A 16,154-nucleotide genomic window follows, 5' to 3' on the forward strand; every position below is an offset into this window, starting at 1 on the left:
GGCAGTAACTGAACCATCAGCCATATCAGACTAATACAATAAGACTGTATCCAGCATCCAAAATGAACTTTCTGTACACATACACACAAAATTATACTGTCCATCAAACTGTATTTTTAAAAAAATTATTTTTTTACTCTCTAAGATATTCAAATTGGGTTTAAATTATGTAGCCGTTTTTTCCATTTTGTGCACCACATCAGTGTTATTTTAGTATTATTTATATACTATTAATGCATTTAAGAGTTTTTTATATATATTTTCAGTTTTCATTTTAATTACAGTTTTTTAGTTTAAGTTTTGGTGATTTTTCTGTGCTCATATGCAATTTCTATTGGATTTCACACACACACACAATTTAAATAGTAATTTATATTGTTATTATTTATTATAATTATAATATATAAAATGTAGCTTTTAATATTATCTATATTATTATTTATTAATGTATTTATTTATTAACATTTTAAATTAGCTTTAATTTTCGATTTTCCATTTTTATTTTAAAGATTTTTTAAAATGTGCTTTTGTCAATTTTCATTTAGGTTTTTTTGTTTTTATTTCAGTAACTTATTTTAGTGCTTTAAGTTAAATAAATAAATATTTCAGGGCAATAATTATAATTTGTTTAAATTTTTTATGTTATCATCTAATATTTCATTAAATATTTATATTTAGTTTAATTCAATATCAAGTACCAAAACTATCTTTTAATAATTTTAAATTATTAAAAATAAGCAAAACACTATCTCTGCAAAACACAACCTGACATCCAATCGTCAAATCATAGATTGAGTTTATTCCTTAATGTTTTCCTATAGTTATGCAGTTATGATAATAAAAAAAGGGTATCTGAGCTCAATAACTCTTATCTTACCATGTCACCAAAATCCGACGACTCAAAGTCTGAGAGCACGGTGTCCACTTCCACCTTGAGAAACAGCCAAAAAATAATGAACACCTGAGAGCATGCCATTTATTAATATTACACCCATATTGTTCCAGTTTCATGAGGATGTTCACCGAAAAACAGCAGCATATGGATTTGGACAACATTAAGGTGATTAAATGACAGAATTGGGCGAAATATTCCTTTAAACTAATGCCTGAGACATTACATGAGACATTTAATTACGTTCAGAGCTCATGCATCATTCAGTAGTCACACCTTTATGTCTGCTGGTAAAGTGAGCCACCGGACGGCCGGCAGCCCGTCTAAGAACAGGCTCCCGGAGATGTCGGGGCTGGGCGGTCTGGAGCTGTCAATCAAACGTGAAGGCTGGATGAGCTGCTGGAAGAAGAGGCAGAAGAAGTGATCCAGACGAGGACCGTTCTCCTCCTCACAGAAGCAGCTGAGGAGAGACAGAGTTTACACAGTCATCAGCTGCTGTATCCACACACACACACACACACACACATAATGCTCTCCAGAAATGTAGAGATACACATACCTGTCAAGAGAGCCGTACATGACCTTGAGCGTTCGGACAACTCCCTCAATCACAGTCTGCAGATACAACAGAGGAACCCTGTGGGACAAACACACACTAAACTGAGAAACAAACAATCTCTACAATTCACCTCAAAACTAAAATATTACTGAATACTCATAAAAACCAGATGGCACATCTCAAGGGGTTATTCTAATAGACAAATAATTCAAAAACCAGCAAAAAAAATTAATAAAAATTAGGAATTAAACCAAACCAATGCTAAAAGCTAGCAATAAAATAAGAAAAGATGAAAACTACAATTAAATAAACTTTAAATAATAAGAAGAGTTAATATTACTGTTGTTATTATTATTATTGTTAACCCGCATTTAAAATTAACCCAAAGGCATGACATTTAAAAATAGAAATATCCAAAACTAAATTTCTGATGTGTTTATATTAATAAATTAAATAAAGTAAAAAAAAAAAAAAATTATATTTATATATAAAACAACACTAAATCTAGAAATAAAATAAAGTGTGGAAAAATTAGAAATACAATGAAACTAAAAAATTTTAATTCATTACAATCATTTAGTAAAAATAATAATACTAATATTAATATATATTGTTCTTGTTGTTGTTGTTTAACCCTAATTTAAAATGAACATAACATTTACAAAATCTTTTAAAAATCTAAACCAAAGAGTGTGAACATCCACTCTCAAGCTAGATTAATAAAAATAGTATTGACATGCTTTTATAAAATAAAATTATTTTAGGTTAAATTATTTTTAGGTTTTTCTAAAAGGTATTTCTGATTACTATAGAGACTTGGATTGGGACACATCCTGAGAGACGTCATTTTTGTGTCATTCTTCATCTTGGAGCAATAAACAGAGATGGTCATGAACAAGCTGAACATCTGGGTTTATGGATCCGGTTACTGAGATCATTGATTATTATTGAGAAGATGACGTCCGAGATCATGAGTCATCAGACGAGCTGATTATAAAGATCAATACCAATTACAATCACTGGAGTTATTATCTAGATTACAGATGCGGACGGGATGATTATAGAGATTATTGTGTAGTTTTAGGAGTTGAGCTGATTATAATGACAGTTATTATAGTTATTATCTAGATTGCAGTGGGCTGTTGGCAGGCGGGATGACTATAAAGATCAGAATTACCTGCTGGCAGGTACAGCGATCACCAGCAGATTGGATCCTTCCTTCCAGTAGCCCACATGAACCAACTGCTGCCGGAGCCACAGAGACGAGCTACAGAAACACACAGACAAGATATACAGCACCAAAACCACTCACAAATTCAGCACTCTTATTAACACAGATCATAACCAGAAATGCTTCTCCAGCAGCAAATCAGCATATCAGAATGATTTCTGAAGATCATGTGACACTGAAGACTGGAGCAATGATGCTGAAAATCAGCTTTGATCACAGGAATGAATGACATTTTATAATATATTCAAATAGAAAACAGTTATTTGAAATTGTAATATGTCATTGTTTTTTCTGCATTTTTCATCAATTAAATGCAGTCTTTAGATAAATATTGATAAAGCCCTCACCTGACTATCTGTCCTCCCGTGACGTTCTCCAGCATATCACAGAGCGTCAGGAAAATACCTCTCACTGCTTTCAGATGAACCGCGGCTTCAGACGCCGGATACTGGTACAATATCTCCTGCTGCAGAGAGGACACACAAATCAATCTACCGGCTCATGCTGACCCCAAGTCATTTTACAGCATATGCATAATCATGATAAATATAAATGCTTTATGAATTTTATTTGAGACCATGTTGCTTAAATGGAGGATAAAAGTGTTTCCCTTGTCAATAATGTTACAAGATAAAAATAATACAATAAAAATAATAATATCTAGAGAATAAATAGCTTAGTAATAAATATATTAGAGAAAAATATCTCTCAAAAATAAAATAAAGTGTGAGCATTCACTCTGACCAGAAAAATTACATTTGAAATAAAATTGGAAATATTTTTTTAAAAATAAAATCTGATGACAAATTATAAAAATAAAATAAATACTAAAATATTAATAAATTAAAAATTAAGAAGTTATGTTCATAAGAGTAGGAAGTTGGGTAAATAAATAAATAAATTAATTAATTAATTAATTGTAAAAAATTAAATATTACAAAATAAATTAAAAATTTTAAGAAGCCTGAATTGTTCATAAGATTAGGAAAGTAAATTTAGTCAAATAAAATAAAACATGAACTTTTTTGATGAAGCATGGATTGTTTATAAGACAAGGAACATGTAAATAAAGTAAAATTAAATAATTCAATTATATATATATATATATATATATATATATATATATATATATATATATATATATAGTGCCTGCTCTGTTGGCTGTGGGGTCAAGACATTTACAAATATGATTAAAAGATGAATATGAGATAAAACTACAGAATGTCACATTTTATTATTGGGTGATTCAACACATAGATGTTTTACCAGCTAAGAAGATGAGCACTTAGAGTATCATGCCCCTATCTGATGTGAGCATAAGTATTGGAGCAGTTGCCTCACAGGTCTTTCTAAGTGATCAGCTGTGTCCTGTTGCATTAATTCTTCAGATATTAAAAGCAGGGAATGTGTCGTATCAGTTATATCCATTACTTCTGTATTCTGAATCCTGCAGTCGATGATGACACACAAACCAGGATGAAGACGAGGGAGCTGACTTTGAGAGAAAAGCAAGCAATTTGGATGCTAAAAGAAAAGAGGAAGTCAATTAGACCTATAGCAAAAACAAAGGGCATGGAGAAATCAAGAGTTTGGAAACCACCAGCGACACCAGCAACCAACAACTACCTGGTCAGCTGAGAAAACAACAGTAGCTGATGACAGACAAATCATAAAATCTGTGAAAATTAATCCTAAAAGACGTGTCTGTAAAATCACCAACAACTTCCAGAAAGCTGGGGTGATGCTCTGACAATTTACTGTCCTCAGGAGACTTTGACAGAATTACAGATGCTACACAGCAAGATGCAAACCTCTGACCAGCACCAAAAATAGAAAGGCAAGATTTTAAAGTTTGCAAACAAGCGCAAAGGTGAGCCAGAAGAGTTTTGGAACTGTGTTTATGGACCGATGAGACAAAGATGAACGTTTATCTAAGTGATGGGAAAGCAAAAATGTGGAGAAAAAAAAGGGAACTGCAGTGTGTTATGTCTAAGTCCAGGTGATCATGAAGACAAGAAAGTTTCTCATTTCTTCAAGGTTTATTCAAACCCACAAGCGGTATAACAGTGTCAGGCTTCTACATGATTAGGCAGCAGGTGCAACAACTTCCATTCTTACTCTACACCTTTTATAGGTATCAACATGTGGACAACAGCGCCATCTCCTGACAAGTACATAAACACAACACAGTGATCCCAAGCATACAGCCTCATCTGTAAAGCATGGTGGAGGTGGTGGCATGACATGAGCATGCATGACTGCCTCTGGAACAGGCCCTCTCAACTTTACTGATGACTTAATGTATGATGACAGTAGCAGAATGAATTTGGAAGGGTACAAATCCATCTTGCCTACCATTATTCAAGAAAAATGCCACCAGATTCATTGGGAAGTGCTTCATATTGCATCAGGACAATGATCCAAAACACCCTGCCAGTTCAGTTAAGGAATTTATAAGAGCAAAGAAATGGAAAGTCTTAGATTGCCCAAGTCAATCTCCAGATTTAAATCCGATTGAACATGAATTTCAGCAGCTGGAGAGGAGAGTAAAGGCAGAAACTCCCCAAAACAAGCAACAATTGGGATTGGCTGCATTAAAGGCTGGGAAAAGCATTTCAAAGGATGAGACCAAGAGTCTGGTGATGTCTATGGGTCACAGACTCACTGCTGTGATTGTGCGCAAGGGATCTGCAACTAAATAATAGCTTTTAATCTTTTATATCTGCCTTGTGTTCAACTGTCCCAATACTTATGCTCACATCAATGAGTGGGATGAACTCTAAAAGTGCTGTTCTTTTTATTTGGTAAAACATATATTTGTTGAAACGGCTAATAATAAAATGTGACATTCTGTAGTTTTGTCTCATATTCATCTTTTAATTATATTTTGAAATGTCTTGACTCCACAGCCAACAGAGCAATTTTGTCTTTACTGTCCCATATATATATACACACATATAAATATATATATACATAAATATATATAACTTTAAGAAGCATGAATGGTTCAAAAGAACATGTATTAAACAAATTGAAAACAAAACTAAACAAAATAAAAAATGTTCTAAAGCAGCATGAATTGTTCATAAGTTTAGGATCATGCATTAAGTAAATTGGGTAAATTAAAAAATAAATAAACAATTAAAATATTCACTTTTTTTGAAGAAGCATACATTTTTTTTAAACTAGGAACATGTAAATCAGCCATCTTTCATAAGATATGTTCCTCTTTTACGAAACACATTGACTTTAAATTACGACTAGCTCACAGCTCATGACTTTGCCAAAGCCCACACATATTCCCATGAGGAGCCGCTATTCTTCTCATGCGTAAACTGCAGCAGCATGAGACGCTTGAGGTTTGTCTGCAGGAAGGAACAAAAGGGAGGGATGTTTCCTTTGTCATTTTGATTAGTATGCAGAGCAAGAACGATTCAACCTGGCAATGCTTTCAGACCGTGAGCGTTTGAGTTCGTGTGAGAAATTGAGTTCTCATGTCCTCCTTCAAACCACACACACACACACACACACGTCTCTTATCTCTTCTCTTCCAGCGTTCAGAGGTGGTAGTTTTGGCTTGAGGCAGCACTGTGGCCTGTGGTTTGAGAGCTGCAGCGCATAAAAACACACATTATAAACGCTCAAACTCACATTAGAGCCCGGCGCGGTATCAATCACAGAAAGAGGTTTTTAAGAGAGTCTGAGCGCAAACACTTCCACTGAGAGCAACACAGAGAGATTTAGTGCTGCTCTGAACTATCAGCACCTGGACGCATGCATTTACAAAAGCTGCTTCGATGTGTTCAAACCGCCAGCCTGACAGGAGCTGTCTGTGGGCCAAAAAACAGCTTAAATCTCTGTAGAGGGTGTAAATCTGTGCAAGACTAGGCCAGAGTTCCTCATTCCTGCAGAGTTTAGTTTTAAACGTGATCCAACACACCTGGCTGCAATTTTCAAGCAAAGCCAGAGACTCTGATTAGTTGATTCGCGAGTGTTTAGTGTTATTAGATGGATCTAAACTTCACAGGAAAGCGAAATAGATAACAGAAATAGAAACTTAATCTGAAATGAAAAAAAAACAACTAAATAGTGGTATTTAAATAGAACAAAAAGTAATAAAAATGGCAAAACAACATAACCAACTGACTAAAATCAATGCAAAATATTTAAATGAAAACTGAAAATATATTTTTTTAAAAAGTCAATTACTTCCCTGTACTAGGTGAATCTCAAATGAAAATTTTTTAAAAAAATTGCATATTTCAGTAAAAAATAACTTCAAAAAAATCAAAAAGTGAAAAAAATAAATATTATTTTGCATAAAGAAATTGAAGATAGTTCATACTGATTTTAATTTAAAAATTATATATAAACATATATATAAACTTTTTATTTACAATATTTTAATTATATTTAATACATTTTTAGATTCTGATTTTTTTAGTTGAGGCAAAATGTGTTTAATTGTCTTGAAAATAACTATAATACAAAAAACATTAATGGCCTTAAACATATTTCTATAATTTTCTTATTTTTGTTATGTTGTTTTTTTAGCTACACGTGTTCTGTACAGGTTTTGTGAAAGTCACCCTGTTGCATTTCCACCAATCGTAACTGTTCATTCACATTTTGCTTCTCTTTATGAATTGAGTAATTCAAGCCTTTAAAAAGAAAACTTTCCAAAGTCCTGCCGAGCGGTTTTTCTCTCTCTGATGGGAACGCAGCGTCTCGCAGTGAATTATTCAGCCAGACGCAGGCAAACGTCTCGCTCTCTTCTCCTGTTTCCTCGTGTAAACGTGAGCCGAGCGTCAGCGGCACAGCAGAGCCATTCATGCTCAATCCTGGCTGATTTAAGTGGGGAAACTCTTTTGGATGTTAATGGATTAAGCGCTGAAAAAATCCTCACACAGCTGCTCTAGCTATGCCCAGTTCTCACAAGCTGAAAATGACATTTGTAATGCAATCAATGGAGAGAGTCTCAACACTGCGCTCCTCTGAATGAAGTCAAATGGACTGACCTCATCCTGCGGCGAATCGGAGTCCAGTTTGAGCGAGAGGTACATGACTATATGTGGGACGTGTGCGATGGACATCTGGAGCTCGATGGTGTCCTCGCCCCACAGCAGCCGCACCAGCTGACTGACCACAGGAGCCGCTTTCCCTCTCGAGTACGGAGCCATCCCAGCGGGACAGACCGTCTCCAGAGTCAACCTCACCTGAGAGACAACCTCAAATTAATACTGTGATGATGACAGGACAATACTCTAATACACTCACACATATTTTGTAACATTATTAATATTTATTATTAATAATTTTACTGTATTAAATAAATGAGGGGGATGCATATATGTATAAAAATGTCTGTGAAACTAATGGATAATGTGCTGGCAGAAAACTACCAGTATTACCAAAAACGACCAATACATCTCTTTTTCTAGAATTTATTTTCTTGCAGTGTGAGAAATTGTTCATTTCAGTACGAACATTGGAACGACGACAAGAAATTATGCTTCTTTCTTTCTTTGAGATCCCCAAATTTATTTTTACACACACTCGCCAACAACTTTTTCCTTTGCACCAAGGTCAAGCAAAATGAAACTTAAAATAATGGTATAATAATGGTTGTTATTGCCAGGGTTGTATTACTTGGCATAAATAAGTAGGCTATAACTTATATTTTTGGTGCAACAGCCTGACATCAAGCTTAACTTAAGTAAATAACCTCAGAAAGGCTGAATGATGACGTGTAAAGAGATGTGGTCGTGTAAAAAGAGACTCACTGTGCTGTTGTTTCGGTAATACTGTGCCATTCCTCCACATCTGATCTCTTTGTGTCTGATTTCCCACATGCAAAATTATTTTGAAAGTGGCATTTGTAATGTTAGAAAAGATCTAGATTTCAAATAAATGTTGTTCTTTTGAAATCAGTTTACATTAAATTATGAAGCAGCACAACGGTTTTCAACATTGATAGTAATCAGAAATGATAATATTACTGTTTTTACTGTCATTTTCATTAAATAAATGCATCCTTCATGAGCAGAAGACCCGAAGCATTCAACTCACACATTAAGATTCAAGGTAAACATATTGCTCCAAAGTCAGCCACATATTGCTGCTAAAAACAAACCGTAGCTTTCTAAGATTGTGCAGATCATTAAAGCTGTGCATTCAGAGATCAAGGAGAGCAGCAGCTCACAGAAAGCAGCATATTCACTCCCACGCGGCTGTTTAACATGCAGAGCCGAGCACACATGAGTTTCTGCTGACCGCAAACAGCTGGAGGACGGCGGGAGGGAAAACCACGGCAGGCTGCTATTAGAGCAGCTTCCACACCGACCTCATATTCACATCTCACATCTCATCCGCAAGTCGCTCCGGATTAAAGAGTCTGCTAAATGAATACACGTAAATGTAGATATGAAGTCTTCATAGATTAGGGCCAAAAGAGGTCTGGCTGACACTTTTAAGAGCTATTATCATAAAAGTATTATTGTGTATAAGTTAAATTATATAAGTTAAAATAGCTTGTACAGCCAGTTTGATTATGAATGTTTTAAGTTAAAGTTAGTGTAATTTTTAGTGTACAGTGAAAGCTGTAATAATGATAAAAATTGTGAAATATTATTGCAATTTAAAATAACTGTTTTCTATTTCAATGTTTTAAAACATAATTTATTCCTGTGATAAAACATCATTACTCGTCTTCAGTGTCACATGAGAAATCATTCTAATATGATGATTTGCTGCTTCAAAAACATTTATTATTATCAAAACTTACTTCATATTTTGCGAAAACGGTTTCTTCAGGATTCTTTGATGAATAGAAAGTTCAAAAGAACAGTATTTATATAGCATTTACAACATTATAAATGTCTCTTTCGATCAATCTAATGCATCCATATTGAATAAAACCATTACTTTCTTTGAAAAACAAAAATAAACAGTCTGACCCTGTGTTGGTGTCAGTGTCCAAGGAAAGGCTGCTGTCAGTGGACATGATGGTTTTGTTCCTGTGGTTTAGTAACTCTTCAGGTCGGTCTTAACATTGAAAGTCAACGATCAAGCAACTCTTACCTCATAATTTCACAAAGCTCATTTTAAAATCTTGGCAAGCCTTTTGAAACCTCACAAGAGCACTGTTCCTCTACCCTAATATCATAATAGTCTCGTCTGTCCTTTTCTGTCCTACGGTGTAATTTGCTATCGGTTCTCGTCCTTTAATCACTTTCACCCTCTCTCCTCTCCGCAGGATAATGGCTCTTTTCCTGTGGCCCACAAAAACAAGCGTTACCGTGACCGCCGTCGCTGCCGGGTGACGCAACTCTGTAATTTTGACATTCCGTCCTCTTTCAGGCAACTGAGTGAACAAAACCAGCTTGAGAAGTGATCAAATGGAAAGCATTCTCAGAAAGAAGCGGCGTCTAGCTATAGTTACAGAAACACACGGCTGCAGACACAACATCTTCTGTGAGTGATGCTTGCTTGTGAGAAACTCATCCCCACATTTAAAAATAAATGTTTTTTTATTAGCATCTATGGTTCCATGAAGAACTTTTAACAAGCTTTCCAATGCAAAGGTTCTTTATAGTGGAAAAGGGTTGTTTAGATATTTTTAATGTTCTTCACTTGAAGAAAAAAGGCTCTTTTAAGAACTTTTCAAAGGTTCTTTGCAGAGCCCAAATTATTCTTCTATGGAACCCCTTTGAAAAACCCATTTTGGAACCTTTATTTTTAAGAGTGCACTGCAAAAAATGCTTTCTTAATTAAGCTTTTTGGACTCTCTGTTGATCAAAAAATTATAAAAACACTACATAAGATGTTAAGACTTGTTTGTGTAAGAGCATCTTTCACAGGAGTGTATGTTGACTTTCTGCAATGGATCTGTTTCATACAACTTAAAAAGCAGTCTCGTCCGTTCACCAAGGCTGCATTTATTTGAACAAAAATACAGTAAAAACAGTATTATTATGAAATATTATTAAAATTTAAAATAACTGCTTTCTATTTTTTTTTATATTTTAAAATGTAGTTTATTCCTGTGATCTAAGCTGTATTTTCAGCATCATTACTCCAGTCTTCTGTGTTGTTTACAAGTCTCAATGATATTCTGATCTTTATATGGCTCAAGTCATAATGTAATGTAAGAAAACAAATCCAAAAACTGATCGATTAGAGATGTAACAGCTCATCTCTCATTCCTGACTGCATGAATAGTGCGGCACACATTGCATGCCAAAGTGTAACAGTTGGGGTTCAGATCCCTAATGTTTTAAACGTGCATTTCTTAAATAAAAAAAAACATGATTATATGGTAGTTTGCAAATGTTTTAAGTTCATATGCTGTTATTTTCAAACACCAGTTGAGCTGAGTTTGGAGCTCATTTGCAATGTGCATTCAGACTTCACACAGCTTCTGGGTTTGGGGATTAGTTGAAGTGTTTTGGGTCGAAATCAATCACAATTTTGGCCATAAATGGAAAATGCATTTAAAAACAGCAAAATTTTACCAACATTTTGCAACAAGCAACAGCCTCACCAACCCAAAGAGATCAGCGGCAGCTTACGACATGAGGAAACTATCAAAGCTTAATGCACATCGACAGTTCATTTGTCTTGTTTATGACAAGATTACCGCCAATATTTCAGCAAGCACATTTAACCAAATTAGCTTTAACTCTTAACAATTTGCAGAATCATTTGTTAACGTAAAAAATACTGTTAGTCTGGAGGGTTTTCAGGAAAAGAATAATATCAGTCAGGCCGAGCGCTTACTCGCAAGCCTGAGAGACACAGACCAGAAACCAAAACCACTTTTAGAAAGTGCTCATCTGAAACAATTATGTCTTGTTTAAAGAAAAAAACTCTCATTTCAAGCCATTTAAGTAAAATTAATCCCTTAAAAACAGACCTCAGCTCCCAAAACGCAGAGTTGACCTGATGTGCCCTCAGCGTTTGTCAGTTTACGGGAGGTCTGCGGGCAGGAAAACTGAGCGTTTGTATTACAAGTGGTGAAAAGCATCTGATATTTAAGTTTTTCTCGGCTTTCATCCGTATATTTACCTCAGGGTTGAACTATTTGACTGCTGCAGACGACTACAGAGCCAAATAAACATTCTGAGCTATACATTTGTTCGTTTTCATTCTTCAAACTTCAAAAAGACTTTGGCTCATTGTTTCAATGTTTCAAGCATTTAGTCTTAGAAAGATGCTCATTTGCAAGGAAAAGACACAAAAACTCGCACTTACCTGTGTGGGGCCCGGTACACATGACAAAACCCTCTCAATGTTTTCTGAAGTAACATCCACATCGTCCACAGCAACCAGGGCATCACCTACAGAAAACATGTAAAACTAACATCTGCAACTTGTCGCCTGACTCTCCAGTGTGCAAACAGCTTAGGTAAATTGTATCTCTATCACAAGATAAAAACAAATGCACATCAAACAGCACCTCCACCTGCCTTCGGTAGATTTGCACACTCTTCCCTTTGCGGCATGCAAAGATTTCCCTCAGTTATTTCAGATAAAGGGTCTAATTGCTTTAGTATGGACGGGCGTTTGAGAAACAATCGTAAAAAGCTGCTGGGGAAAGAGTTTTTGGGGTTGTGTAACCCGTTTGGAATTTCTTTGGTCTGTCTCGGGTAGAAAATGACTGTGGGCTCCCCTTGAATGTCGCTTTAGGACATCAACAGAAACAAATTCACTGTAAATATGCAGCGCAAATGAAAAAAACGTCTTCCAATTGTATGATTTCATTACCAAATGTGCTAGAGACATAAAACTGTGTTTAACAGGCAGTTGTGATAGAGAATGAGTAAATACAACAACACCAAGCTGTTAAAATATATATATTTTTTTTGTAGGAAACTCACAAGGTGTTTTGAATGAAAGCAAGTTGCTTCCAATAATCAACATTGCGATCTGTAATAAGTTAATTAATTTATCTAAGAGACACCCATTTGTACAAATTGGTACGTATCTGCTAAACGCAATGTCCAAACATAACAAAACTTGAAACACGCTGACAACATGTTTTTGTTTTAATTTTGATGATTAGAGCTTACAACTCTTGAAAGTCAAAAATCAGTATCTCAAAATATTAGAATATTTACATTTGAGTTTCAATAAATGGCCGTCCCTACAGTATAAATTCCGGGTATCCCTTGTTGTTTGAAACCACAATAATGGGGAAGACTGCTGACTTGGCAATGATCCAGAAGACGAACATTGACACCCTCCACAAAGAGGGTAAGTCACAGAGGGTCATTACTGAAAGATGTGGCTGTTTACAGAGTGCTGTATCAAAGCATATTAAATGCAAAGTTGACTGGAAGGAAGAATTTGGGTAGGAAAATGTGGACAAGCAACAGGGATGACTGCAAGCTTGAGAATACTGTCAAGCAAAGCTGATTCAAACACTTGTGAGAGCTTCACAAGGAGTGGACTGAAGCTGGAGTCAGTGCATCAAGAGTCTCCACGCTCAGACGTCTTCAGGAAAAGGGCTACCAAGCCACTTCTGAACCAGAGACAACATCAGAAGCGTCTTACCTGGGCTGTGGAGAAAAAGAACTGGACTGTTGCTCAGTGGTCCAAAGTCCTCTTTTCAGATGAAAGTAAATTTGGAAATCAAGGTCTGGTGTCTGGAGGAAGACTGGAGAGGCACAGAATCCATGTTGCTTGAAGTCTAGTCTGAAGTTTCCACAGTCAGTGATGATTTGGGCTGCCATGTCATCTGCTGGTGTTGGTCCACTGTGTTTTCTGAAGTCCACACCACAGTCAATGCAGCCATCTACCAGGAAATTTTAGAGCACTTTATGCTTCCTTCAAGCTTCATGGAGATGCTGATTTCATTTTCCAGCAGGACTTGGCACCTGCCCACACTGCCAAAGGTACCAAAAGCTGGTTCAATGACCATAGTGTTACTGTACTTGATTGGCCAGCAAACTCACCTGACCTGAACCCCATAGAGAATCTATAGGGTATTATTAAGAGGAAGATGAGAGACACCAGACCCAACAATGCAGATGACCTGAAGGCCGCTATCAAATCCATGACACCTGAGCAGTGCCACAGGCTGACTGCCTCTATGCCACGCCGCATTGATGCAGTAATTCATGCAAAAGGAGGCCCAACCAATTATTGAGTGCATAGAAGTGAACATACTTTGTACCTTTTATTGATAATTTGTAATATTCAAATTTTCTGAGACACTGAATTTTGGGTTTTCATTATCTGTAAGCCATAATCATCAAAATGTCAAGAAATAAAGGCTTGAAATATTTCACTGTGTGTGTAATGTATTCTATAATACATGGGTTTCACTTTCTGAAATGAGTGACAAAAAATATTGACCTTTTTCATGATATTCTAATTTTTTTAGATGTACCTGTATGCTTTCAAAACTGTGCTTTGTGAAGCTTTGAGACCTCTGTAAATCATTTGTTTCGAACCATTGGTTCAGAGTGCATCTAAAATTTCAAAAATCACATGATTTCTGTAAACAAGGCTTTGTTACGTCATAACAACGTTATGAAACGTTAATGTTTCAAAGCTTCCCATGAACCAGTGTCTATAGTTTTTAACTAATCTTGGACCAGTTTTATAAATTTATAGACATTTTAATGACACGTTGTATAATAAAAAGGAAAAGTAATAGCTAATAGTTTCTTATTGGCCTGCTTAGCTAAGCCCTCCATAAAATAAGCCTTGCAAATTAATAAAAGAGCACATGTTAAACAGACACTTCATATTTAATGGTACTTGATGATTTGCTAATTGCATTTAATAGATTAAACTTTCAATAAAATATTTGCACGTGTTTATGCATGTTTGGCCTGGATTTAAACAGCTTTGACCAGCAGGCATTAAGTGTTTCGAGCTCTTTGAAGCAGTGAATCAATTTGTGAAGCAATTGGTTCAAAGTTTCAAAAATCGTACTGAACTTTTGAACTGTAGTGCAAGTGTGTAAGTAAAAATACTAGCACATTTTCCTAACTGACCCACTCCTTGTCTAGCTGTGCTTACCGATAAGAATTTCCGCACACTTGCTAGCTGGACTATGAGGGACCAGACCATGGATGATGAGTTTTCCTCCTTTTTTCCCTGCATTTCCTCCTGGACGGTGAACGACACCCAGCAAGGCCTCTAACAAACCACCTCTCTCAGGAGATGGAGGCGAGGAACCACCGAGACGTTTTGGGTTCAGATACACACACACGTCCTTCAGACGCTGCTGCTGGACCACGACTCCAGTCCGCTGGCCCGCTTGATTCTTCAAGATAGAGGTGGGACGCTGGGAAGACCCTGCGTCTTTTCCATCAGCGGCTTTCCTTTGAGATGGTCGCCGCTTTCGCCTCAGGATCTTGGTGAACTTCTTGAGTTTTGCTTCGGTTTTGTTGCTGGAGGCCGCTTGCTTTTTGCCATTGTCTGTGATGATCTCCGCCTCCTTTTCACTGAAGCGGACGTGATTGGTGGCAGCGGAGTGACTGGCAGAGACCTGGGCCAGCAGAGCTTCTTCTTCTCCCTCACTCAGCTCCAGATAGAAGAGTTCACCGTTCTTCTGGACGTCATCCAGCCATTCCGGCTCCAGGTCACTGTGACACAAAACAAATAGTTAGACATTAGAGCAAGTGATGAAATACACAATACAGTAGCCTACCAGTGTGACAAATTCATTTTAAAATTAATACTCCATGTAGTTTCTCAAATGATAAAAGTGTAAACTGCATGTAGACATATACTAAAAAATTTAAAATGTTATTTAAAATAGTTTAAGATTGAGTATAGCAAATGATCAACTACTCACAAACACAATATTCTGCAAAAGACATTTGTAACTGTTTTCTATGCGTGTGCAAATATGGCAGTCTCTCACTTTTTCCAACAGACTACATTTCAGCACCAGTAATGAAGCAATACATGATATAAGAGTGTCTTGAAACACAAACTAAACTCTACAGAAGCAATGAGCCAGAATGCTGCAGGGAAAGCCACACATCCTAAAGCTTTGAACCCGAATCCAGAAAAACTCAACTCAATATTCAGCCAGACATTATGTTTTCTTCCCCATTTCTAAATTAAGCCACACTACTTCGGTGGTTAGCTCTTGGCAACCACGTCCATAAATTCACTAAAGATGGTGAATAGCATATAATTATTTATGATGGCTGACTTTCCAAATTAGAAACAGAAAATCCCCTGAAAAATGAGAGAGGGCAAAGAATGGACAAAGTCTATTTCCCTTTTCAGAAGAGAACCAAAACATACCCAAATTAGCTATAATAGATTTAGCTATTTTAATACACTTAAATAATAATAAATCAAAAGTTAACAGCATTATATAGGCTACAGGTCTAATGTGTTTACATACATAACGTTACTACAAAAGAGTGCATCCACCATGTAAATAACAAAAGAAAGTTTTATAGTGAAGCATGCAGAATGCTAGATATCTAATTAGCAATCGA

General features: G+C 36.0%; 1 protein-coding gene across 1 annotated transcript in view; it reads right to left on the bottom strand.

Annotated features, from left to right (window-relative positions):
• The window catches only part of LOC306887972 (protein inturned-like), a 29,001-nt gene that overhangs the window by 12,615 nt on the left and 232 nt on the right, over window positions 1-16,154 (bottom strand). Inside the window, exons 2-9 of the mRNA XM_079446047.1 lie at window positions 14,713-15,281; window positions 11,935-12,020; window positions 7,701-7,898; window positions 3,030-3,148; window positions 2,629-2,718; window positions 1,452-1,529; window positions 1,169-1,352; window positions 878-931 (exon numbers count right to left, since the gene is read on the bottom strand). Of these exons, the coding sequence (XP_079302173.1) occupies window positions 878-931; window positions 1,169-1,352; window positions 1,452-1,529; window positions 2,629-2,718; window positions 3,030-3,148; window positions 7,701-7,898; window positions 11,935-12,020; window positions 14,713-15,281 (1,378 nt within the window). The remainder of the gene's footprint in view (window positions 1-877; window positions 932-1,168; window positions 1,353-1,451; window positions 1,530-2,628; window positions 2,719-3,029; window positions 3,149-7,700; window positions 7,899-11,934; window positions 12,021-14,712; window positions 15,282-16,154) is intronic.

Source organism: Barbus barbus, assembly GCF_936440315.1.
Source record: "Barbus barbus genome assembly, chromosome: 2".
NCBI classification, from domain to species: Eukaryota; Metazoa; Chordata; class Actinopteri; order Cypriniformes; family Cyprinidae; genus Barbus; species Barbus barbus.